We start from the raw sequence: 24,164 nt of genomic DNA on the forward strand, positions 1-24,164 counted from the left end.
GAATGGACTCCGGAATGGCCACCGGAATGGTGGGGAAGCAGGCAATGAAGAACAAACACAAAACACAAGCAGGGAACCAGGGCTGTGGGACGAAGACACGGAGCAGTGGTGTGTGTCAGGGTTCTGGGCAGAGTGGCTGGGGCAGGCAGGATGGCCCTTGTGCTTATTCGAACAATGGGTGGGTGGTCATGGGAGGGGCGTGGGTAGAAGCCTGAACTCATGTAGGAGGGATGTCCAGGGACTCCAGGGGAAGACGGGTGTGTCTGGGCAGAGTCAGGTGGGGTCTAACTTGGGCAGGTAGGGGACTAGGGCTGGATGAACTCAAAGGATGGTGGGAGGAGCAGGGGTACAGGGGAGGGCAGAGCATCTCCGGGGCCCAGGCTGGGCTCCATTCCAGCCCCAGCCTCGTCCCTACCACAGCCCCCTCCCCGCCACCTCCACTGTGTTCCAATCACATTAGCAGAGTGACAGGCCCAGCAAGCACTAGCGGCGGCTCCATAAATCTCAGCCCGTGTTAAAAGGCTGGACTCTGGGCCCACTTCCTCCAGGGGCACCCACCCCGTCCATCTCTGCATCAGTCGGGTTGTGTGAGAGGCCTGTGCCAGTCGCTCCTCACCCCTAAATGCTGGAAGGGGAACCAGAGAGGCTTCCACCGTGCCCCTGAGTGGCCAGGGCAGGGCCCCTCCACTTCCTAGAGTGAGGTTACTGGCCATCTGTGAGCCACTCCTGATTTGCCAAAACATCTGTGGTTTCCACTGGTTGCCCTTGGGTAAGGTCGCTGCTTAATGCATAGAGTCCCTGGGATTGCAGTGGAGGTGCCACCTCCTTCTAGAAGCCTTCCTGATGCCCAAGCAGGGACAGGCACTCTTCATCAAGCTCCTACGGTGCCACTCCTACCCCACACCCACACCACAGATCACCCACCTTTACCTGTAGTTCATTCATTCAATAAACTTTTTTTTTTTTTTTTTGGAGACAGGGTCTCACTCTGTCACCCAAGCTGGAGTGCAGTAGTGCGATCTTGGCTCACTGTAGCCTCTGCCTATGGAGTTCAAGCAATTCTCCTGCCTCAGCCTCCTGAGTATCTGTGATTACAGGTGTGTACCACCATGCCCACCTAATTTTTGTATTTTTAGTAGAAAAAGCTAATTTTTGTATTTTAGGGTTTTACCATGTTGGCCAGGCTGGTCTTGAACTCCTGACCTCGTGATCTGCCCACCTCAGCCTCCCAAAGAACTGGAATTACAGGTGTGAGCCACCACTCCCAGCCTTAATTTTTATATTTTTAGTAAAGACAGGGTTTCACCATCTTGGCCAGGCTGGTCTCTAACTCCTGACCTGAGGTGATCCACCTGCCTCGGCCTCCCAAACTGCTGGGATTACAGGCATGAGCCACCATGCCTGGCCCCTTGTTCCTTGTTTTTTGAGACAGGGTCTAACTCTGTCACCCTGGCTGGAGTGCCGTGGCACAATCACAGCTCACTGAAGCCTTAACCACCCGGGCTCAAGTGATCCTCCTACCTCAGCCTCCCAAGCTATGACTATAGGCACACGTGCTACCATAGTTGGTTGATATCTTTTTTTTTTTTTTTTTTTTTTGTAGAGATGGGGTCTTACTATGTTCCCCAGGCTGCTCCCAAGTTCCTGGGCTCAAGCAATCCTCCTGCCTCGGCCTCCCAAAGTGCTGGGATTACAGGCTGGGATTACAAACATTTATTGAGCACTTGTAAGTGCCAGCCCCGGTTCTGGGTGCAAGAGATAGTCTTTCATTTTCAGGGGTAGAAGACAAGGAACATCATATATAAGTAAATCATATAGCACGTTAGAAGGAGACAGGTGCTCAGAAAAATTAAAACCAGAGCAGGGCGGGGGCCGAGGGAGTGCCAGCATGGGGCAGGGGAGGCAGCCGCAATTTCAGCTAGGGGCCAGGGTGGGCCCTCCTGAGAGACGACATTCAAGTGAAGGCCTGTCAGAGTGAACGGAGCAGCCGCGTGGACAACTGGAGCAAGGGCACTGCAGGCAGAAGGAACTGCCAGGGCAAAGGCCCGGAGGCAGGAGTGGGCGGGGCCTGTCCAGGGAGGCCAGGGTGGCCAGAGCAAAGTGGGGAGGGTGGCAGCGTGGAGGTGACTGTCAGAGGTGACTGGGGACCTGACGAACCATGCTAAGGAACTTGGCCCAGGCCCTGAGTGAGATGAGAACCCTGGCAGGGTTGTGGCTGAAGAGACTTGATGAGCTGGTGTGGGACTGAAAGGCAACCCCCTTTGTGATCCTTTATCTTCCTGAACTGAAGAGCTAACGATCTCGCTCCTCACAGGCTCTCTGGGCTCCTGGGCCATCTCGCGTCTCTGCACCTCTTGGCTGGGCTCCAGCCATTCCTGTGTCAGAGCCTCCCTAAATTCCCCTCCCTCTCCTCCACTTTCAGGCCTTTGCCTGCGCCGTTCCCTCTGCCCGGGACACCCTTCCCAGCACTCTTCACTGGGCTCACGCCTATGCATCCCTCAGATTGCAGTGGAGGCACCACCTCCTTCTAGAAGCCTTCCTGATGCCCGAGCAGGGACAGGCACTCCTCATCAAGCTCCTACGGTGCCACTCCCACCCCCAAGCCCACACCACAGATCACCCTGTGTCTTGGTGGTGCTGTCATCTGCACTGGGAGCTCACGGGACAGAGGCCAGGCCCATCTGTGCCCGGCAGTACCTGTCCCGGCACCCAGCTCAGGGAGCCCGGCACACAAGGGTAATGAATGAACAGAGGAAGGGCAGGGTGCTGTGGGTGGGACACGCAGGTGTCAGGTCTGCAAAGTGTCCTCCAAAAGGACAGGCTTCGGAAGAGGGTCCTAGGTGGCCTGTTTTCAGGACCACAGTCCCCAGCAAAGCCCCTTATTCTGTGAGGCCTCCAGGGAGCTGTGACCTCCACGGGGACAGCTAGAGGAGAATGGGGAGGAGGGAAAACATTTCAGCCACAAACAGACCCCCATTCTGCATCCTGGCTGGTCACCGACAGCTCTTAACGCTGCTCTTATTTATTCCTGACCTTCATGCCCCTTTTATTTTTCCCCCTTTTAAAACCTGGCCTGGGCCCCGCCACCACTGCCGTAAACACGGCCCCCGGGATTTATCCGACGGCGCATTAACCCCTGGCCCCTGGCTCACCAATCATCCTGCTGCCTGTGCAGACAGCGGGCAGCCTGGCCAGCTGGGGGGCTGAGGGACTGGGCTAAGGGGCTGATGTGGTCTGCTCTGGGTGGGCTGGCCATGAGGCAGGTGCTGGGGGTACAGGGACACCCCCACTTGGTACCTGTGACCTGGCCTGTATCGCTTGCGGCCAGGTCCACCCTGACCTCTGACCTCCTGCTTGCCTGCCTGGCCCCGCCAGAACCCCTGCTCCGTTGTGGTCGTTAACAATGGCAAACACAGAGACGTCCCAGGGCTGAGAGCTGACAGGTCTCTCCCTGTCCTGGCTGCAGAGCCCGAGGTCCAACGGCAGGGCAGAGATGATAATTTTGCCCTCACAGGTGGGGAAACTGAGGCCAAGAGGGACAGAGCTGCCCAAGGTCACAGGGAGATCAAGGTCAGGGCTGGGTTTTTTCCACCACACTTGTGGCCCCCGCCCAGTTACAGAGCAGGAGGCCTGCCTTCAGAGGGGTGGGGAGCTGGCCCAGGTTGCCTGGTGGTGAGGGTGCCAGGCCTGCCATCCAGGTCTCCAGCTCTGGGGAGGGAGGCACCCTGTGAGGACAGCGGGGAAGGTGGATGGCAATGAGCTGGGCGCCGGGGCTGAGAGGCAGGGGAGGAACAGACTCGGCAGGGGAGATGCCACACCGCACCCCCACCCCCACCAAGACAGAAGGTCCACTCACCGCCACCGCCTCCGAGCAGGGAGCTGTTGGCTGCAAGAGAGAGAGACAAAGGCAGATCAGTGGGGAAGGGGCTGCGATGGGAGTATCAGCCCCGAGGGGAAGGTGAGGTCAAGATGGGAGTGGGCTGCCAGCTGGGTCTTCAGACTTGAGCCCTCTGGGGCGGTGGTAGATGATGGTGGAGAGGGAGGAGGTTTCTCATGGGCCTAGGGTTTGTAGGGTGGTGGGGCTGGGGACACAGGAAAGTTACCAGGGCCTGCCCGCTCACCCGAACGCAAGTGCATGGGTGGTCCAGAGAGGCAGATGGCCCCTGCCATGGCCCTTTCATTCCTTTGCTCTTTTGCCCACAGTATCTCCTAAGGCCGGTCAGCGCCAGGCCTGGTGCAGAGATGTGGGGAGGAAAGGACCTGTCCCCGGGGCTCACAGCTTCCGGCAGGGCACAGCCTGGAAGCCACTAGGAAGCAACTGCACCTTTGCAACCGGGCTAAGCGCTGCCCAGGGCCAGAGCTGGAGGACTGAGAACTCGGGGCAGCGCTGGGGGGCGCAGATGGGGGCGGGGGTGGGGGCAAGGCGCCCAACTGCAAGAGGGGCAAGGCACGCCGGGTAAGGGCCTGGAACACCGCCACTGAAGCCAAAGCCAGATCAACAGCGGGGTGACAGGCCATGTGGTCTCGTGTCTCAGTTTCCCCATGTGGGAGAATAGCCCCACCTCACCGGGTGGTATGAAGGCCAATGGAGAGGGGTCCTCCGCTCTGAGCCCCGCTGCAGGAAGGCCTGGGTCCCCGCCCCCTCCTCGGACTAGGGGTGGTGCTGCCAGGCAGAGCTGGACTGACAGCTTTGTGGCTGCCACCTTCCTGCACAGCCCTGTCCGTCTCAGTCTGTCCGGCTGGCTGCCCCCCACCACCATGCAGCTGACACGGGGGCAAAGTGAGGCTGGCGGCCCCTCTCTGCAGGAATGCCAGAGCTGTGCATGCCAACGCTGCCCCCAGCCTGGGCTCCGGCTCCCGCCTGCAGCCTGCGTCTGTGGTAACTGTCAGAGCTCATCAGGGAAAGCAGCGGGCGAGGCCAGGCAGGTGCTGCCCAGGCCCAGATGCTGGCCAAGTGAGAGGCCAGCTGTGCTCGCCCCTCTGCTGAGGAGTCCTGGCTCCCAGTTGGGGCCTTCAGCTCTGCACACGGCTTTGCTACCCACCCCATCTGCCCAGTCCATTGCAACCCTTTCTGTAGGAAGGATGGGGGGACACAGAGCCAAGCTGGGCCAGCCAGGCTGTGGGCCCAAGATGCCATGAGGATGGCATGGACGCTGCTAAGTGGTGTCGGGCGGCTCCGAGTGGCTGGTCTCCCAGAGCTGACAGCTCTTCGCTTGGGGAATAATTAATTCCACAGCCCGAAAACCCAAGGCTGCAAGTTGCCACGTTACTTGCGAGATTAATACAAGCAGCTAATTAAGATGGAGAGGCGAGGAGCGGCTGGGCGCTCCCAGAGCAGGGGTGGGGGCCGCGGGAAGTGAGGGGGAGGTGAGCTGAGTGGTGCTAGCGAGGCAGTGGGAGCATGAGCCGCAGTCGGAGCCGGAGGGAGAGCAGGGAGCCAGACCACAATGGGGTGCCCAGGCTGGCCCCGGACAGGCTGCAGAGGGGCGGGCCCCCCAGTGACTCTGGGTGGGGCCTGTGCCCACAAATGCACATCTTTTTCTTTCTTTTTTTTTTTTTTTGAGACGGAGTCTGGCTCTGTGGCCCAGACTGGAGTGCAGTGGCGCCATCTTGGCTCACTGTAACCTCCACCTCCCAGGTTCAAGTGATTCTCCTGCCTCAGCCTCCTGAGTAGCTGGGATGACAGGCATGTGACACCACACCTGGCTAATTTTTTGTATTTTTGGTAGAGACAGGGTTTCACCAAGTTGGTCAAGCTGGTCTCGAACTCCTGACTTCAAGTGATCCACTCGCCATGGCCTCCCAAAGTGCTGGGATTACAGGTGTGAGCCACTGTGCCTGGGCACGAATGTACATTTCTGCTGACCGAGACTATTTGCTGGGTGTAGACTGGGTGCTACAGACTGGTGCACAGATGGGGCCATTTATTATCATAACAAAGCCACAAGGGAGGTGTGATGGTTCCCATTTTACAGAGGAGACTGAGGCTCAGGGAGCTTGAGTCATGGGATGGCAGCAGCAGAATTGGAACAGAGTCTTTCTGACTCCAAGCCAAGCCACAAAGCCAGCTGACCCCAGCGACACTGCCTGAAGGTCGGTCAGAGGGACTGCCTTTCCCTGGCCAGGGGTGGGGCCTGCCTTCTCAAAACCAGGCAGAGCACCCTGCAAGCCCCAGATGTAGCCTCCACCCACTCCCCACCCCAGCAGGTGCAGCTGCAGAGGCGAGGGCTGGGCGTCTGGGCAGCGCCACCCCAGAGCTAGCGAGGGAGGAGGGGCATCTCAGGTCTCGGTCCAGCTCCAGGCCCCTCGGCCTGGGCAGTCCTGGCAGCAGTTGGCAGCTGCCCTCCTTGGCCCCTCCCCACATCCCCCCATCACCTCTCTCTCTTAATTAACACCGGCCACAAATGAGCTGGCTCCTGCTCAAAGACGGCACCGTGCCAAATAGGTTGGCAGCGAGCCTCGAAGGGGTGGTAGGGGAGGGGTGCTGACCTGCCGTTCTGCGGGCCCCTGTGGGAAGGTGATGCTATCCCCCTGCCCACCTGGCACCCCCAAACTCCACTGTGTGTGGCCTGCACTGCACCCGGCAAGGTGAGTGGGGTGAACTGACCTGATAGTAACCCGGCCAAAGCCTGAGGAGGGGTGAACCGACCTGATAGTAACCCGGCCAGAGCCTGAGGAGGGGTGAATGGGGGCAGAGGGAAGACTTCACTGGGTGGAGGTGGGGGAGGCCAGGCCAGGAGATGTGATTTGCCACAGGCAGGAGAGAGTGGCTGCGGCCCAGTGCTGGGGGCTCAGCCTCGGTTGCACAGAGGACCTGGTCCCAGGCCTGACCCACACCCAGTGGGTGCCTGGGGAGGCCAGTCTGCTATGTCCCCTTCTCCAGCCCCCCTGCCTGACATTCCATGGGTGAGGGCTCCGGGGGCAGGTGGCCGACCTGGTGCCTGGGACCCCGTTCCTCAGCTCCTCTTTTCCCCGGGCCCCCGTTCTGGTGGCTTTCCCTGGGCCTCGACACCCAGCCACATGGTGCCTCCATAAAGCTGCCTCCAAGGCTGACAGCTGGACCAGGCTATGCAGGGAAATGGCCTGGAGGCTTGCGGAGAAGAGTCTAGGGTGGCTGTGCCAGCCGATGCCAACAGACAGCCTTCCGGGTGTGGCCACCCAGCCCAGGGCAGGGCCTCTCGGGTCTCCCTGCTCCTCAGGCCTGTGTGCACCCCAACATCTTGGTCCGTGGCCAGCCCTTTTCATTTCAGCTAGTCCCTGGCACCGGCTTGAGCCTCTAAGTCCCTTCTCTACTGCATCCCATACCCCCCTCAGTTTGCTGGGAGGTTCTGGTCCTTATACAAGTCATCAACCCAGTTTCAGAGGAGGAAACTGAGGCTCACAGAGTATCTGGGGACTGGGGAAGACGGAGCTGGGCCCGGGAGCACTGGTTGTTACAGCTCCTTTTCTTGACCCCCAACATGCCCGTCTCGAAAGGCTCTTGTTGCTGAAGGCATGGTGACTTTGGGCAGGCGGTGGCCGCGTGAGGTGGGGGATGGGCACTGGACTGCGAGTCCAAGCTGGGGCTCATGACCCGGCCCCACCCAAGGGACCCAGACCTGCTCCCAGCAAACAGTGGTCTTTGAATGCTGTGTGGGGCTGAGTGGGGGACGCGAGCCTGGCCCTGGGAGCTTGGAGGGGCACAGTTTGCTTTGGCTTTGGGTAGGGGTGGGGCCTTCCAGCAGCAAGCACACCCTGGAGGCTGTGGGGCCCCCGGTCTGCGGTCTGCTCTTGGAGTCTGCAGGCGGAGGCAGCCCGGCCCCATCGGGTTCCCCCCACCCGAGGATGTGCCTGCGCCATGCTCCCTGGGATTTGATTAACTGGCTCCCAGCCTGGTGCTGTGCCTGTGACCTTGGGGTGGCACCCCTCAATGCCAGTCACTGCCAAGTCCTCTGTCCCCTGCTGACGGTCCCTGAGGACTGGGGGCCTGGAAGTCTCAGTCTCCATCTCCCACACACCCCTCCTCCCGGCCCTCCTCTGCCCCAGCACTTGCCGTCCCTGAGGGCAGGGCGCAGTAGCTCCCCAGTTTGTGCCCAGCTCCCAGTCTAGTTAGAGGCTGGCAGGTGGCCGCTGCCCAGCGAAAGGGAGAGGGCCAGACCTGAGTGTTTGGAAACTGTCATGACAGGTCACAGGAGGCCTGAGGCACAGGTGGCACCCAGCCCTTCCTCCATGCTCCACACAAAACATTTGAATTCAGTGCCAACTGGGTGCCAGGGTTGTGCTGGACAGCAGGCACAGAGAAGAGAACAGTATGTAGTCCCTGGGCCTTGGAAGCTTCCAGTCCTGACCGGAGGGGTAGCTGGGAGCAGACTTGAGAGCTGCCCCGGGTATGGTGAGGGGAACGGGGGTGTGTGGGATCTGCTGAAGTCTGCAGACTGGGAAGGCTTCTCGGAGGAGGTGGCATTTGAGCTGAGGCTTGAGGGATAAGAAGGCATGGAGGGAGGGGCACAGGGACGTGCATGAGGACGGCACCCTACCAGCCAACACCTCACTGAGAGGGCGTTGCCAGTCTCCCAGGGCCCAGGCAGGACCAGCCTCCCCGCTGGGCACAGCAGGCACATGCTTAGGCCCATGACACTTTTAGTGGCCCACAAAGATGTTGTAGTTCTTTTAAAATCAGAAGAAAACAATGAACTTTTAGGTCAAAGACAATGTTATCAGATAAAATATTAATACATTTGTCTTGACGCTAACCAAGTCATAAAATATAACTTATTTGTGATGGAGGAAAGGGGCGAACCAGGTGGAAAGCCTGGGCCCAGGCTGGGTGAGCTTGGTGCGCGCACAGTTCACTCAATCCTTTCCCTGTTTGGAAGACGCGACTACAAACCCGTTTCACAGATGAGGACGCCAAGCTATGGAAAGTGATCCTCTCACAATGTACATTTGGAGAGGAGGTAAAATCTCCTATTTGGCCCTAGCTGCCCCATGAAACCCACCCCCCCGGCGGCAGGGAGACTTGGGGGCCTTGGGAGGTCTTTATCTTAGGATAAAGACTGGCTCCTTGCAGATCTCCAGGCCCCATAGACCATCTCCTCCCCTCCTCCTCTCCCTCTGCCGTACACATGGTCCTCAAACTTGCCCCATGCTCTCCAGCCCCAGGCCCTTTGCATAGACTCTGCCAAGGCACCTCTACCTGGAGGCGGCCCTCATCATCCCCCACCTCCTCAGGTCTCCTGGTCCCCAGTGATGCTCTCCTGGGGGGCCATGAGTCATTATCACTGCCTCCAGAATCCCCTCCCAGGTGCCTATGTTTTTTTGGAAATGAAGTCTCACTGTTGCTCGGGCTGGAGTGCTGTGGTTGGATCTCAGTTCACTGCAACCTCCGCCTCCGGGGTTCAAGCGATTCTCCCACTTCAGCCTCCCGAGTAGCTGAAAGTCTAGGTGCAAGCTACCACACCTGGCTCATTTTTTTTTATTTTTAGAGACGGGGTTTCACCATGTTGGCCAGGCTGGTCTTGAACTCCTGAGCTCAGATGATCCACCCACCTCTGTCTCCCAAAGTGCTAGGATTACAAGCGTGAGTCACACGCCCGGCCCCCAGGTGCCTATCTTGATACCCCCACTCCTGCCCTCAGGTGTCTCCCCCACGGTTCTTCTCCAGCTCTCAGCACAGTGCCTGGCTCACCGCAGGTGCCCACTAATGAGTTCCTAAAGGAGCCCATGGGCATTACAGATGGTGCCCAGAGTCACTCAGCTGAATTTGAGCTGGGTCTGCCTGCCTGACTCACAAGCTTCAGCTCTCTACCATGGGCCATGCAGAGAAGCCCATCCCAGGGCCGAGGCGGGGGGCCCTCAGGAGGCAGGACCTGGGCCGGGAGCTGTGTAGGCGACAGGGGCTGCTCCAAGGGCAGTGGCAGGAGGCCTGAGCCACGAAGGTGCTCAGGTGCAGGAGCTGCCTCTGCTGTTCCCTGACAGGGACGAAATCCTCCAGCCCAGGGAGGGGGGCTGCTGAGGGTGGTGAGGGGCGCTGTGCGGGGGCTGGGACGTCAGAGGAGACGCAGTGACCCGAGGAAAGCGCTGAGCAGGTTCCTGGGCCAGGGAGAGGCCGGGCGAGCAGGCACAGCGGTGACTTTGAGGCGGGCACAGCCCACCTGCAAGTCCCTGGAGGCCGCCTCCACTCCCCTTGCTTGCTGCTCTGTGCCTCACCCTGGCCTCAGCTGCCTGGAGAGGCCCCGGCCAGGAGTGGGGGGCTGGGGGCTGCTCCCTTAAGTCACCCAGTGTCCTGGCCTGACCTTCATTCTCCCCTCCCCCTTGTGAGGCGGATCTCAGCCTTCTGTCCTCTGACAAGTGTGCAGCCAGCCCCACCGTGTGCCGGGTGCTGGGACACGGATGGGCACAGCCCTGCTGGCACATGGTGCATCAGCTGGCCGGGAGATCGTCAAGAAAGACAGCACGAGAATCAACTTGCACAAGAATCCCTGTGAGTGCCAGAGGCCGCGAAGGAAATGCAAGGGGTGGGGGTGGCGGCGGGCAGTGGGTCTGGAGGGGCGGGCGGGGCCTGTTGAACCCTGGAGCTGCTGTGAGCAGCACAGTCAGGCAGGGGTGTGGGACGAGGAGCAAAGGCCTTGAGGCCTCGGGGGCTGAGTGAGGAGCAGGGAGGGAGGACAGAAGTAGGGGGTCAGGCAGGAGCAGCCCCTGGGGTGCCTTGAGAGCCTTAGTGAGAAATGGGAGCTGCTGGGGGGTTTAGACAGAGGACAGATGAACCACACAGGGAAGGGACTGGGGGCACACGTGGTGGCAGGAGGGGCCTCCTGGCTATTGCAGTGTCCAGGTGACCCCTGCCTCCGGGATGCCTCTCAGACTTCCCCTGGGGATAGCAAGCCTCCTTGGTGCTCCCACAAAGTGCGTTCCCCAGCATCCCCCTCGCCCTCCCCGAGCCCAGATCCCCGCCATCAGCACAGAGCCTGGCACCTCCAAGGGGTTCCGTGACTGCCAACTGTCCCACCATCTGACCAGCTGGCAGGCCTGGCCCCACAGGGGGCTTAGGGGAGCGGGTTTTGTTCTTGAGAAATCGATGCCCCATTTCCCGCAGGCCAGCGGTGGGTATCCGTGTGACTTGAGGGCGAGTCGTTTAAAACATGTTTTAGATTAGAAACACCCCGCAGATGGAATAAAATGTGAAATGTGCTGGATTTTGAAGATAAAATAAGAGACTTCAAAGGCATTTCAAGCTGTGAGAGCAGTTGCTTGTTTGACAAGCTCTGTCCCCCCAGGCCAAGGTCACTGTCCTCCGAGGTGGGGCGGCCCAGGTGGAAGGCGGGAGGCTTCCTGGACATTCCCCAGGCTGGGGGGCCAGGGGAGCAGGGGCCTCACTGGAGGGTGAGGGCCCCCATTTGTGGGCACCAAGTGCATCCCCAGCAAGCTTCCACATGGAATTTTTTTTTCTTTTTTTTTGAGATGGAGTCTTGCTCTGTTGTCCAGGCTGGAGCACAGTAGTGCGATCTCAGCTCACTACAACCTCCGCCTCCCGGGTTCAAGAGAGCCTTCTGCCTCAGCCTCCAGAGTAGCTGGGACTACAGGCGTGTGCCACCACGCCCGGCTAATTTTTCTATTTTTAGTACAAACGGGTGTCACCATGTTGCCAGGCTGGTCTCAAATTCCTGATCTCAAGTGATGTCTGCTTTGGCCTCCCAAAGTGCTGGGATTACAGTTGTGAGCCACCACGCCCGACCTCCACATGGATCTTTGACCATCATCTTTGCATGTGTGCACACACCCTCCTGCCCCACTTACAGATGGGGAAACTGAGGCCCAGACAAGAGAAATGACTTGCCCAAGGCCACAGGCTTCAGTGGGAGGAGCCAACATCCTTATGCTTTGCCGGCCCTGGTCCTGAAACCCCCAGCTGTGATCTTGGGTCAGCTGCCCCACCTCATCCGTATGGTGGGGTGATCATTTAACTGAGGCCCTTGTGAGGCATAAATGATAAAGTTAAAAATGCCTGTAAAACCTACAGCCTCATAGGGCTTCACTGTGGCACTGGGCCCCAAAGCTGGGGGGGCTGGTTCCTGGGGGCGGAAGGTCCCAGCATCCTTGGTAAGTCAGGGAGAAGGATTTGAACCCCGCTGGTCCAGGGCTAAGCCCCTCACCACATCTTCTCTGACAGGAGCCTGCGAGCTGCTCAAAGCTGCTAGGGGTGGCACCCAGCTGTGCCTCCCCACTAGATTCCCCTCGGTCTCCTTCTTCTCACCGTGCCCATTCCAGGCCCTCCTTTCCCCGACTCCCCTTCACCTCACGGCGGTCTCCTTCACTCCCACACACCTCCAGATGCCCCCTGCCCGTTCACCCATGTCCACTCCACTCTACAGCCCCTCTTCCTGGTCTAATCAAGGCATCCCACCCCCACGCCTCTCCCCATAAAACCCTCGCAGTTCACTGTTTAAAGCTCAAAGTAGGTGACGTGGCTGCGGTTCCAGCTGGCCTGGGCCTCTCTTGTCTGCTTCCTGCCTGGGTTTCTTGGGTTCTGTCTTTGCCTGGCTGCTTGGGCCCCTGGAGACCCAATCTCCTGGCCAGTCTCACCCCAAGCTGGCCCCTAAACCCCTGGCAACATGGAGGTCCCCCTCAATACCCCCTCTCCAAGCCCTGTCCCCAGGCACCTTCCACTTACTGGTATTTTGCTAAGTAAGAAATTCATGTTCATTCCACCAAATGGAATACCATGAGCATGCAACATAAAAACAAGAGAAACGCAAGTCAGCGGCTCGCTCAGGGCGCAGATTCGGCTCACCCCATTCCCGTGGCCCTGGAGGACCTTCCAGACTTTAAAACGAAACAAAAAATAGCTGATGACACATTTATCAGGCAAGTTCTCCGTGCTATGCATTGGGCCAAGTATTTCCAGTGGCTTCTTTCATTTCGCCCTCCTGACAAGAGCCCATTGAGGGTGTCCTGTGATTTTTCCCACTTTACAGATGAGAAAATAGAGGTTCACAGAGGCTGAGTGACTTGCCCAAGGTCATGCAGCTGGGGGACTGGGGAGCCGGGTCTGAATCGGGCTGTCTGGCTTCCATGGGAGGACTGAGCTGCTGCGCTGCTGGACCCCCAGCTGCTGCCTGGGCCTCCCCTCCCCCGGGCGCCATGGGGCAGGCACTCAGCATCCCACATTAGCATAACCATAAGCATCCCTGAAACTCAATTACCAGGAGATGGCTTGGGCCCCAGCCAGCCGGGCAGTCTCCATCCTTGCAGGAATGAGGGGCTGGGGATCAAGGGAGCCTTGGCGGGTGGGAAGGCGGAGGGCATCAGAGAAGATGAGGGAGGAGTTGGGGGGCCTTAGAACGGCCACGGACCCCTCAGCGGGTAGGTCTTGAAGGCAGCCTTGAACCCTAGGAAAGGTCAAGGCCCAGCCCCAGCTGGGCAGGCCCGACTGTCCGGTAGGAAGGGTCATGGGTTCCTCTGCACCCAGCTTGCTGGGTGACCCCAGAAAGCCCCTTGCCTCTCTGTGATTCAGCTTTCTTCTAAAAGGACAAAACCAGAAGCTATTTTATTGTTCTTTAATTTTTTAATCTTTTTTGAGATAGCGTCTCACTGTGTCGCCCAGGCTGGAGTACAGTGGCGCTATCTGGGCTCACTGCAACCTCCGCCTCCCAGGTTCAAGAGATTCTGCCAGGCCTCAGCCTCCTGAGTAGCTGGGTCTATAGGCACACAACACCACACCCATCTGATTTTTGTATTGTTAGTAGAGACTGGGTTTCACCAGGTTGGCCAGGCTAGTCTTGAACTCCTGACCTCAAGTCAAAGTACTCAGATTACAGGTGTGAGCCACCGCACCTAGCCGGGGCTATTTTAATAGAAAACAAAATAGGGGTTTGCAGGAGGAAAGAGTGAGCACCAGCTCTGAACAGCCAGGCCAGGCTGGGCTCCCTGTGACTCCCAGATCCCCATCCCAGGAGGCCCGGCTGCTGTGGCCTCCTACTTCGGCGGCTCCTCAGCTGCCCCTCACCCCTCCATGCCTTCCTCTCCCAGCAACTGGTGAGCCTTTTCTATGCATTTCCTGCATGCATGAAATCAACCTCAAAAACAGCGGAAGCTGCAGAGCTATCCACTATTCTGGATTTGCATGTATTTTCTTTAGAGTTTTACTATGCATGCCCCTCAATAAGGTAAGACAGGTTCAGTGTCTTTGAGTTTTGTATAAACAGGAGTTCCCGGTTTGCTGTTATCATTCATTGCAATGCTTGTGAGATTTATCTGGGCAGGCCCACACTGCTCTCATGGGCCCCGCACCTCTTTTTTTTTTTTTCAGATGGTCTCGCTCTGTTGCCCAGACTGGAGTGAGTGCAATGGTGGGATCGTAGCTCACTGCAGTCTTGACCTCCTGGGCTCAAGAGATCCTTCTGCCTCAGCCTCCCAAGTAGCTAGGATTATAGACACACACCACCACTCCTGGCTAATTTTAAAATTTTCAGATCAGGCACAGTAACTCATGCCTGTAATCCCAGCACTTTGGGAGGCTGAGGCAGGCAGATCACAAGGTCAGGAGTTCAAGACCAGCCTGGCCAACATGGGGAAACCCCATCTCTACTAAAAATACAAAAATTAGCTGGGTGTGGTGGTGCACGGCTGTAATCCCAGCTACTCAGGAGGGTAAGGCAGGAGAACTGCTTGAACCTGAGAGGCGGAGGTTGCAGTGAGCCAAGGTCGTGTCATTGCACTCCAGCTCTGGGAGAGAGAGCAAGTCTTTGTCTCGGGAAAACAAACAAACAAAAATTTCACAGAGATGGGATCTCCCTATGTTGCCCAGGCTGGTCTTGAACTCCTGGGCTCAAGTGAGCCTCCTGCCTCAGCCTCCCTAAGGGCTGGGATTACAGGTGTGAGACACTGTGCTCGGCCTCGCAGGCCCCTTTTCACTGGTGTTTAATGTTCCATGGTGGAACTACCCCATGCCAAGCCACCCATTCTCCCACTGACCCACAGTCAAGCATGCTTGGTTTTGTCTCATGCAAACACAGTGGCAGTAGCATCTTTACACACCCCATGCACACATGCACCAGAATTTCTCTTGGGTCCACGCTTAGGAGCGGGCTGCTGGGTTGTGGAGTGCGCATAATCTTAACTTTACTAGTTATTGCCAAATTGCTCTGCAAAGTGGTTGTTCAGATGATCGCTTTAAAATATAAATTAGATCATGTCACTTCCCTGCTTAAAATTCTCCAATAGCTTCCGATTATACTTAGAATAAAATCCATGCTTCCCTCCATGGAGGCATGGCTGTATCCCACACCCCTCCCCCACAATTTCCTGGCCTCCTTTCTCTTCCTTCAATAGGGCTGGCTCTTTCATGCCTCAGGGCCTTTGCACATACAGGTCCCTCTGCCTGGCACACTCTTCTTCCAGCTCTTCCCAAGCGGAGCTCTTTCTTATCCTTCAGGATTCAATGAAAATGTCACCTCCTCTAAGGGGCCGCCCCTGACCACCCAGTGAAAGGGCCTTCTGCCCCACTCCTCTTATCAGCCTCTTTATTTCCTCTGGAGCCCACACCTTGGGTCCATAATGACCTCATCCTCTGATGTGTTTGCTGGTTTATTAACAGCATGGCAGCCTGTGGGGAGACGACCTCCTCTGCTTTGTACATTCCTGGATCCCAAAGGCCAGCATGGCATGGCACCTAAGAGCGCCTCTTAGGACTACTCATTCATTCAACAGACATTGATGAGGCCATGGATGTCACAGAGGGTGAGCAGTGGGGAAGGGGCTTTGCAGAGGGGAGTGTGGCTGAGACGAGGGCAGAGGAGGTGGCTAGGCCCACGGGGCCCTCCCTGATCCTTCTCCCACAGTCATGGGGTGTCATGGCGGGTGCTGAAGCTGGGAGCAGCAGGGTTGGTCTTGCCGTTTAGAAAGACCCTCTTTAGAGCTGGAGAAGGGAGCGGATTGAAGGGGTGGGCCTGGAGGCAGCGGCTGCGGGGATGATGGTGGCTGAGAATGGGTTGAGGGAGGGCTGGGAGAGGCGGCATGACCCAGCCCATGGGACCAAAGAGAAGACCATGGAGACAGGACTGGATCAAGGATGGGATCGGCTCAGAACTGTGCCTCAATCCAGTCAATGGAAGAGCACATTGTCTGTGAAGACACAGTGGCGGCTGGAGCCCTCCCACCCTCCTGCCCATGCTGCCTTCCACCACCCTCTGCAGGAAGCTGGGAGGGGCTCATTCATGTCTAGCCCACCCAGAGGCCCAGGTCTTAACCTCTGAGGTTACCGCCTCCCTCTGGCCCCCAGTGACTGCTCTGCGCACTTCCCCAGACTCTGCCTGTGAACACTACACTTGGCCTACAATTTCCTACAATTTCCATGGGAGAATCCTCTCGGGGCCCCCAGCAAGGTGCCCTTGACCTATGTTCCCCTCCCCAAAAACAGATTTGAAACCATGGCCCTAGAAGGAAAGGAACTGGAATAAGGTGGCACAGCTGAATTGCCACTTTGCTTTTTGGAATACGAAGTGTTGCGCCAAGTCCAAAACCGTTCCCTTCTCAGTAAGGACAGAGGAAATCTAAGGGAATCTTAGTCAGGGAATCTAAGTCAGACCCCAGGAAGCACCATCCTGTGTGCCTGCCGGGCACCCGCCACCTCTGTACAGCCAGTGGCTGCTCACCCTCTGAGGCTGCCCAGGACTCTCAGGATGCGGGGCTGGGTTGGTGGAAGAAGCAGTTCTGTCTGACTCTAAAACTAGTGCTTCCCCAGTGGGGAGTGCCCGGGAGGTGCATGGGAAGGGCTGGGTGGGGTGGGGACCAGGACTTCTAGTTCCCTGCTGTCCCCAGTGCCAGGGCCTGTGCTGAGGGTCTGGAGCCGAGGGTGCCCCTTGTCCTGTGTTATTACCCCTCCCAGGCCTTGTCCTGTGGGGACACGAGAGGACCCTAGCCTGGTCCCTGCCTGCCTGCCTGCCTACCTTAGGGCCCCCCTGGCCTGGGCGCCTCCTCCTCTCTGTTCCCCTGCCCTCCCAGCTGGGGTTCCACGCTGCAGAGGGAGGAGGGAGAGGGAGGAGGAAGAAGGGTGGAAGGAGGTGGGAGGTGGGAGGCAGGAGGCAGGAGGAAGGAGCAGGAGGCAGGAGGAGGTCAGTGTGGCAGCCATTGGTATGCGAGGCTCAGCCTCAGCCCCTCCGCTCCGCGCCCCAGCCTTTCTGCTCAGCTCTTTAAGAATCCCTCCTCGGAAGCGGCAGCGTGCTGGTTGCTGGGCAACCCCATCGCGCCCCGCCCCCTGCCGCTGGCGCTGGTCCTCTTCCCCTCCCCCTCCTCCCGCAGCTCCTCCCAGTGCTCAGCCTCAGCGGCGCTGGTGTTCCCAGCTCAGAACCTGCCAGGCCTGGCTGCTGGGGGCACCGGCCCCAGCCCTGGACCACAGCTGTGCCCCCCAGGACTCAGGGAGGGAGACCCTGGGCTTAGGACACTCTTTCTCCTTACTTCCCTGCCTCTGGAGCACCTAGGCCAGCAGGTGAGGGCAGGTGAGGGGTCCCAGAAGATGCCATCTGTTTCCTCAACCCCACCTCTGCAGCCCCAGGACTCTGGGAGAGGGATCCTGGGTTCAGGGCACCCCACCTCAGACTCTCCCATCCCGACTTCCCCGCCCCAGGGCACCATCAGTGGCCTTAGCTCTATTGGGGTCTGTTGGGGGACAGAGACAACCCAAGGGGAAGGGCCAGGAGCCTCTTGAGTTCCCAGTGAAGTGGGGAGTGGCCACCTGCTGTGGTTGGTTCAGCCAGGTGCTGGGATGTGGACGCTGGGCCTCAAGAGCCTTTGCGCTGTGGAGGAAGGCTAAGGCCATAAAGCAGCTCACACTGGGGCAGAGGAACGGGAGGGGAGATGAGGGGGCTGCAGAGCTTGAAGCCCCTGAAACCGGAATCTGGCGGCTGGCAGAAGAGGCACAGTGACAGGGTTGGGGGATCCCCAGTAGAGGTCTCTGAGGCACCAATCTCAGAGCCTCCTGCATCCCCGACCTCGGGCAGTCACAGGGACCCCGTCCCCTGGCTCCCCGATGTCTTGGGGCTGCCACCCTCCCTTTGGATCAGGCCCCACCTCTCGCTCCCAATGATATCCCCTTCCTCACTGTCTCAGGCTCCAGCCTCCATCTGCTTCCACCTGCCACAGACTCTGCACGGCCAGAAGACCCAGTCTCTCTCCTGGAGGCCCTTCCCAGCCCGCCCTGCACAGCTGGCCTCGCCCCCACCCTCCTCTTGGACCCATGCCCATGAGCTGCTCATCACACAGCCCTCCCTGCCCTGGCCGAGGCTGGTGTCTCCACAGGGCTCTTTCAGGACACAGTTCACGTCTCCTTCCTGAACTTGGGATGTGTGTAACAGGTGAATGACAGCTGGAGTAAAGGAAGGTCTAAATCACCACAAAAAGCATATCCTCTGCTGGGAATGATGGCTGAGAAGGCAGGGAGCTGGGAGAGGCAGCCCTGACTGTCTGGAAGGGATGGGGGCAGGGGAGGTGATGTCACTGGTGGGGAGCAGAGAAAACTCCCAAGGGAAAGAGGGGCTCATGAGAGAAGCCTGGCCACCAACCGCCTCAGTCCTGCTGGGGCTGGGGGCTGACCAGCTGACAAGTGGAACTGCCACCCCCTGGGTGACATAGTCCTGCCTCTGCCCAGGCCTGCGTTCCCACCCTCTCTGGAGTCTGTCTCCCCACCCACCTAGGGGCAGCTGGTTAGACCTGATCTCCCCCGTCATGTCCCCATCACCCCCCAAACTCACACCCAGACTCTACCCACTCCCCAGTAGCTGCATGTGCATCTGGCCCCCCAGAACCCCAGGAGCCATCATCTTTGGGCAATTCCCAGTTTTATGAATCATGGTTGGCCTTGGGACAGCTCTGTCATTGTTACCTTGAAGGCCTCTGTCAGCCTGATGCTCACTCCTGTTTAATGTTCTGTCCATTCATCCATTCGCCACATTCACCAATGCCTGACCATGCTGTCCTCACATGCTGGACACTGTAGCAGGGGCTGGGGACACGCAGGAACCCAAATAGGCCCGGCTGTACCCTCAAGGTGCCCACAGTCTGGTGGGGAGATGAATGCTAACAAAATACACATCACTGGACACAGGGACCTGTGATTCTAAGTCACGCTACTATTATATGTACTGCCCAAGAAGCAAACACACCACCAGAGAAAAAAATCAGCCACACCGGATCTTAGAGATGTGGACATGTTGGCCGGTAGATGCGAAACGCAGTCATAGAAATTGTAAGCAATCACCAACGAGCTGAGTGCTACAAAACAGAAGCGGAGGAGGGAGACAGAAGAAGGTGACCTAATCGGGAAGGCGGGGTTAGAAGCTGGGCATGGTGGTGTGCACCTGCAATTTCAGCTACTTGGGAGGCTGAAGTGGGAGCATCGCTTGAGCTCAGGAGTTCGAATCCAGCCTGGGCAACATAGTAGATCCTATCTCTTTAAAAAAAAAAAAAAAAAAAGGAAGGTGGGTGGGTGGGGATGTGGGGTTTAGGGAGGCCTCTCTGATGACAGGTTGGCCGGGCCCTGGGCTGATGAGGAGGAGTTGGTTAGGACTGGAGAGGTGGAAGGGTGCAGAGAAGTAAGACCCTTGTTTCAGGGCCTGGGGGCAGGAGCATGCTGAGAGGAGGGGTGAGGACGAGGATGGAGGCAAGCACTGGAGCAGGGCTGTAGGGGTGCTCTTGTCCCGGCTGGCAGCCTCCCCAGTGCCAGTGGCCTGGTCTGACCTGCCTTGGGCCCCTCCCTGCTCCCAGCACCAGTCCTGCGGGTTGCTGACTTCACCCTACCTAGCTTTGTCCCTTCTGTGCCTGCTCCTTGGGGCACCCTCTCTAGGACTTTCCTCCTGGGCTGGAGGTCTTGTTCTCTGGCTCTCCCTGAAGCTCTGTGCCAGGCCCACTCTCCTGGTCCTAGACCTTGTGCTTAGAGGGGAGAAGCCCCAGCCCCTCTGTGTTGTGCATAATGGTGGGAAGAGAGCACGGTGGAGTTAGAACTTGGATCAGAAAAGCTGTTGGAGCCTGCCTGCCTGCCTGCCTGCCTTCCTTCCTTCCTCTTTTTTTTTTTTTTGTGACGGAGTCTCACTCTGTCGCCCAGGCTGGAGTGCAGTGGCACAATCTCTGCTCACTGCAACCTCTGCCTCCCAGGTTCAAGTGATTCTCCTGCCTCAGCCTTCACAGTAGCTGGGATTACAGGCATCCGCCACCACGTCAGCTAATTTTTGGATTTTTAGTAGAGACGGGGTTTCGCCATGTTGGCCAGGCTGGTCACGAACCCCTGACCTCAAGTGATCCACCTGCTTCGGCTTCCCAAAGTGCTGGGATTACAGGCATAAGCTACCGCAGCTGGCCGCTGGAGCTTTCTGATGTGTGCTGGCCAGGTGTCCCTGAAGTGGCGCACACAGCCTGCCTACTCACAGGTGACATATCCATGCGTTCATGTGAACATTCCATAGTATACTGGGACATCACTGGGGCCCCGGGCTGGGAGTCCAACCCTCTTTGGAAGTGATGCCCAGGCTGGGGCCTGTGGGGAAGGCTGAGGCCAGAGTTGTGCCCTCTGAATATCTGCAATTTGTTCTTGTCTTGGTGCCAACCCCTGACCACTGCCCTGGCATGGCTTCATCCCTGGATGCCCAGCACAGAGCCTGGGGCTAAGGGTCCCTGATGATGACCACAGACCCCACCTCCCAGTGGGGAAGACCCTGTTCCTCCCTTGAGTCAAGTCACCTCCTTCCCCTGCCCCCAGCTGCGAACAGGCCCAAGTGAAGCCAGGGGTGGCCCAGCTTGAGTTGACCACGGTCTAATAATGGTGAGTCATATTGTTACACTTCACAGGATATGAAGCACTTTCCTCCTGGGACCTCACTGGACTCTCGCTAGCCCTAGGAGGTCTAAGATGGCCCTGTTAAGGAAATGGGGGCACAGCAAGGCTGGGATGGTGCCCAGGGCCGATGGCTGGTGAGTTACAGGATGGCGAGCAGGACCCAGATTTAGGGGCTCCAGAGTGGGTAGATGGCAGCTGGAGAGGCAAGGATGCTTCGGGCAGGGCCAGGGTGACCTTGGCTGCCCAGTGGTAGGGCCCACCCTACCACGCTGCATGGGTTACTGCCGCCCTGGGAGCCGGGGAGCTGGGGCTTGGCGAGCTCAAGGTTGAAACTACAAATCATCGTCAGGTGACTTGAGCTGCCCTCGTGGCTGAGTGCATCCCCCATGAGTGCCCAGCAGTGACTAGCTCAGTCCTCCAGGTCAAGGCCACACTGCCTTTACCAGTCACCTGCGTCCTCCTGGAGGCCACAGCTTCCAGGAGCTCGGCAAGGGTTTGTTGACTGAACAGCGATCTTTCTGATTCTCAGAGCCCACTGTCCCCTTCCTGGAATGACACTCCCGTGTGGTGCCCTACTCCTTCCAAGATAAAATCCAGGCTCTCCAGGTTTGTCTGAGACCCTGCACACCCATCCTGGCTGACACCAGCCACCTCATCTTCCACTATGGTCCCCCGGCTTCTGTCCCCCACTGTAACCAAGAATTCTTGAGTCTCAAAGCCAAGGCTGTTTCATGTCACAGCACCTGTGAGCTTCTGCTGTCTGCATGAACATCCCTCCTGACCCTTCAAGACCCAGGTCAAGAGGCACCTCCCTGGGGAAGCTGATGTCAAAATCGACTTGGCCCTGTGTCTTGGGGTAACGAGGTAATGCCTACTTCAGCAAGATCTTGCTAAACCATAACTGTCTAGGTGCCCAGCCCCCATGCTGGAGTTCCAGCTTTGCCAGGGCAAGATCCAGCAGGGCCTGATTCACTTCCGGTCCCTGGTGCCCTAAACAGCGCCTGGCACACAGTGGACTTCCAGCCACATCCCCTGAACTGTGCACAGCCACCAGGCATGGCTGAGCAAGTTACTCCATCAGCTTTGTGGAATATCGTGCAGCTGTTAAAACCACAATTATGAAGATGATTTTTGTTTGTTTTTTAGGGACAAGGTTGCCCAGGCTGGAGTGCAGTGGCACAATCATAGCTCACTGCAGCCTCGACTTCCTGGGCTCAAGTGATCCTCTCACCTCAGCCTCCTGAGTAGCTGGGGTGACAGGTGCCTAATTTTTTTTAAATTATTTTTTGCCAGGTGCGGTGGCTCATGTCTGTAATCCCAGCACTTTGGGAGGCCGAGGTGGGCAGATCACCTGAGGTCAGGAGCTTGAGACCAGCCTGGCCAACATGGTGAAACCCCATCTCTGCCAAAAATACAAAAATTAGCCAGGCTTAGTGGCATATTTCTGTAGTTCCAGCTACTCGGGAGGCTGAGACAGGAGAATTGCTTGAACCTGGGAGGCAGAGGTTGCCGTGAGCCAAGATTGTGCCATTGCACTCCAGCCTGGGTGACAAGAGTGAAACGCCATCTCAAAAAAATATATATATTTTTTGTATTTTTTTGTATATTATTTTTTGGTCTCAAACTCCTGGCCTCAAGCAATCATCCCACCATAGCCCCCCAAAGCTCTGGGATTACAGGTGTGAGCCACCATGGCTGGCTCGACGATAACATTTTGATATCTAAGTGCAACATGTCAAACAGAGCTACAATCATACAATCCATTCCACTGCGAGGCATTGAGTGTCTGCGCTCTGTGCCAGCTCTGTGGCTTGGCGTGGGGGTGGCAGGGATAGAAAGGGGTCTCTCCTTCAAGACATTTGGTTCAAAAGAGGAGGAAGGCTTGAACATAATTCCTGAGCCACACGCCAAGTGCCGTGACGGAGAAATGACGGAGCCCCAGGGCCACATGTCCATCTGGGGGTCTGGGGAGGCGGAACGGAAACCACAGCTCTGTAAAAATTACAGCCGTCTCTGCATGGACAAGCCTGGAAGGGAGCAGAGGAACGGAAGCTGTTGACGCCACAGGACGGTGGCATTGTGGGTGATTTTTCTTTCTTTTATTGTTGGTATAATGCTGTTTGGGCAATAAATAAAAATTGGGAGGAAAAAATAGCTGTTTGGTGAATTGAGTAGAAATCGGGAGAAGGAAGAAAGGGAGTTAAGGGGAGGGAAATCTGGAAGGGTGAAGTGAGGGAGAGGTAGGAAGGGCAAAGACAGGTGTGTGCAGAGCGCACAGAGGCGGTGGCCTCAGGCCAGGCCCCAGTCTGTCCCTGGGCTGGGCGCAAGAGGGCTGGGTTTGCACAGGGAAAGGAGGGGGAGAGGTGCTCTGTGGGGAGACCCTCCTCAGGGGGATCTGGGAGGGCATCCCAGGGGGGAGGTAGCCTCCAGGCCTCAATGGACAGCAAAGAGCAGGGCCGGCAGAGGGGGTCCTAGCCAGACTGCAGGCGATCTGAGGGTGGATCAGGAGCATTGGGACCCTGGTGGGGGCTCTGGACAGGCTTGGTACTCAGAGCAGCCACTGACAAGGTGATGAGGTCTGACCAGGTCAGGCCAGGCTGGGTATATGGGAGAGTCCCTTACTTAGTGTCCCAGCGAATGCCAAAAGCACTGGGACTTTCAGGCTAAGAGGAGGCTATCTGGTCTAAACACTCCCTCACCCCACCCAGATGCCACACCATAGGCATGAACATCTTCCCAGTCTCTAATGGGTGCCAGACACTGGGCCAGCCACCCTCCCATTCAAGGTCTTCTTCATCTCTCACAGTAACCTTTGGAGCTAGGTAGTAACGCTCCCATTTCACAATCCAGGACACAGACTGGGAGAGGTTCAGCAACTTGGCCAAGGTCACAGTCAGCTGGGGATGGGAGGGGGCGCGGCATGGGACCCTGGCGCTGCCCTTAACAGGTGGGAGAGGTACTGCTGGGGAGCGCCTGGGTGTTGACAGCACGCGGCGGATGACAGGGTCTGACCAGGGAAGGGGCGCCAGGCAAGGAGGAAGGGGTTACCTTGGCATGCAGAGTAGGCGGTGGGTACCTGTTTGTGAATGAATGCATGGGTGGACGGATGAATGAATGAATGAATGAATGGATGGCTGGAGGGATGGATGAATGAGTGGGTGCAGAGAGGAGGGTGTTAGGAAGGCGGCGCGTGAGCGAGAACCCCTTTCTTCCTCCGCGCTGGAGGCTGGCTTTGGGAGCCTCCCTCCCCCCACTCCCCAGAGGGGTCGGCTCCCCCACCCGCTCTCCCCCTAGACAGTTTAGCTGAGGGCGGGGGAGGGGGCACGGAGGCCGCTTCTCCCAGGCTGGGCCAGAGTCCCCG

At 57.9% G+C, this 24,164-nt stretch overlaps 1 protein-coding gene across 1 annotated transcript in view; it reads right to left on the reverse strand.

The window, feature by feature from the left end:
* Positions 1 to 24,164, reverse strand: part of MACROD1 (MACRO domain containing 1) — a 176,250-nt gene that overhangs the window by 11,678 nt on the left and 140,408 nt on the right. The window contains exon 4 of the mRNA XM_011993586.1: positions 3,857 to 3,886. Coding sequence (XP_011848976.1) covers positions 3,857 to 3,886 — 30 coding nt within the window. The remainder of the gene's footprint in view (positions 1 to 3,856; positions 3,887 to 24,164) is intronic.

This window comes from Mandrillus leucophaeus, unplaced genomic scaffold (genome assembly GCF_000951045.1).
Source record: "Mandrillus leucophaeus isolate KB7577 unplaced genomic scaffold, Mleu.le_1.0 Scaffold43, whole genome shotgun sequence".
Classification (NCBI taxonomy): domain Eukaryota; kingdom Metazoa; phylum Chordata; class Mammalia; order Primates; family Cercopithecidae; genus Mandrillus; species Mandrillus leucophaeus.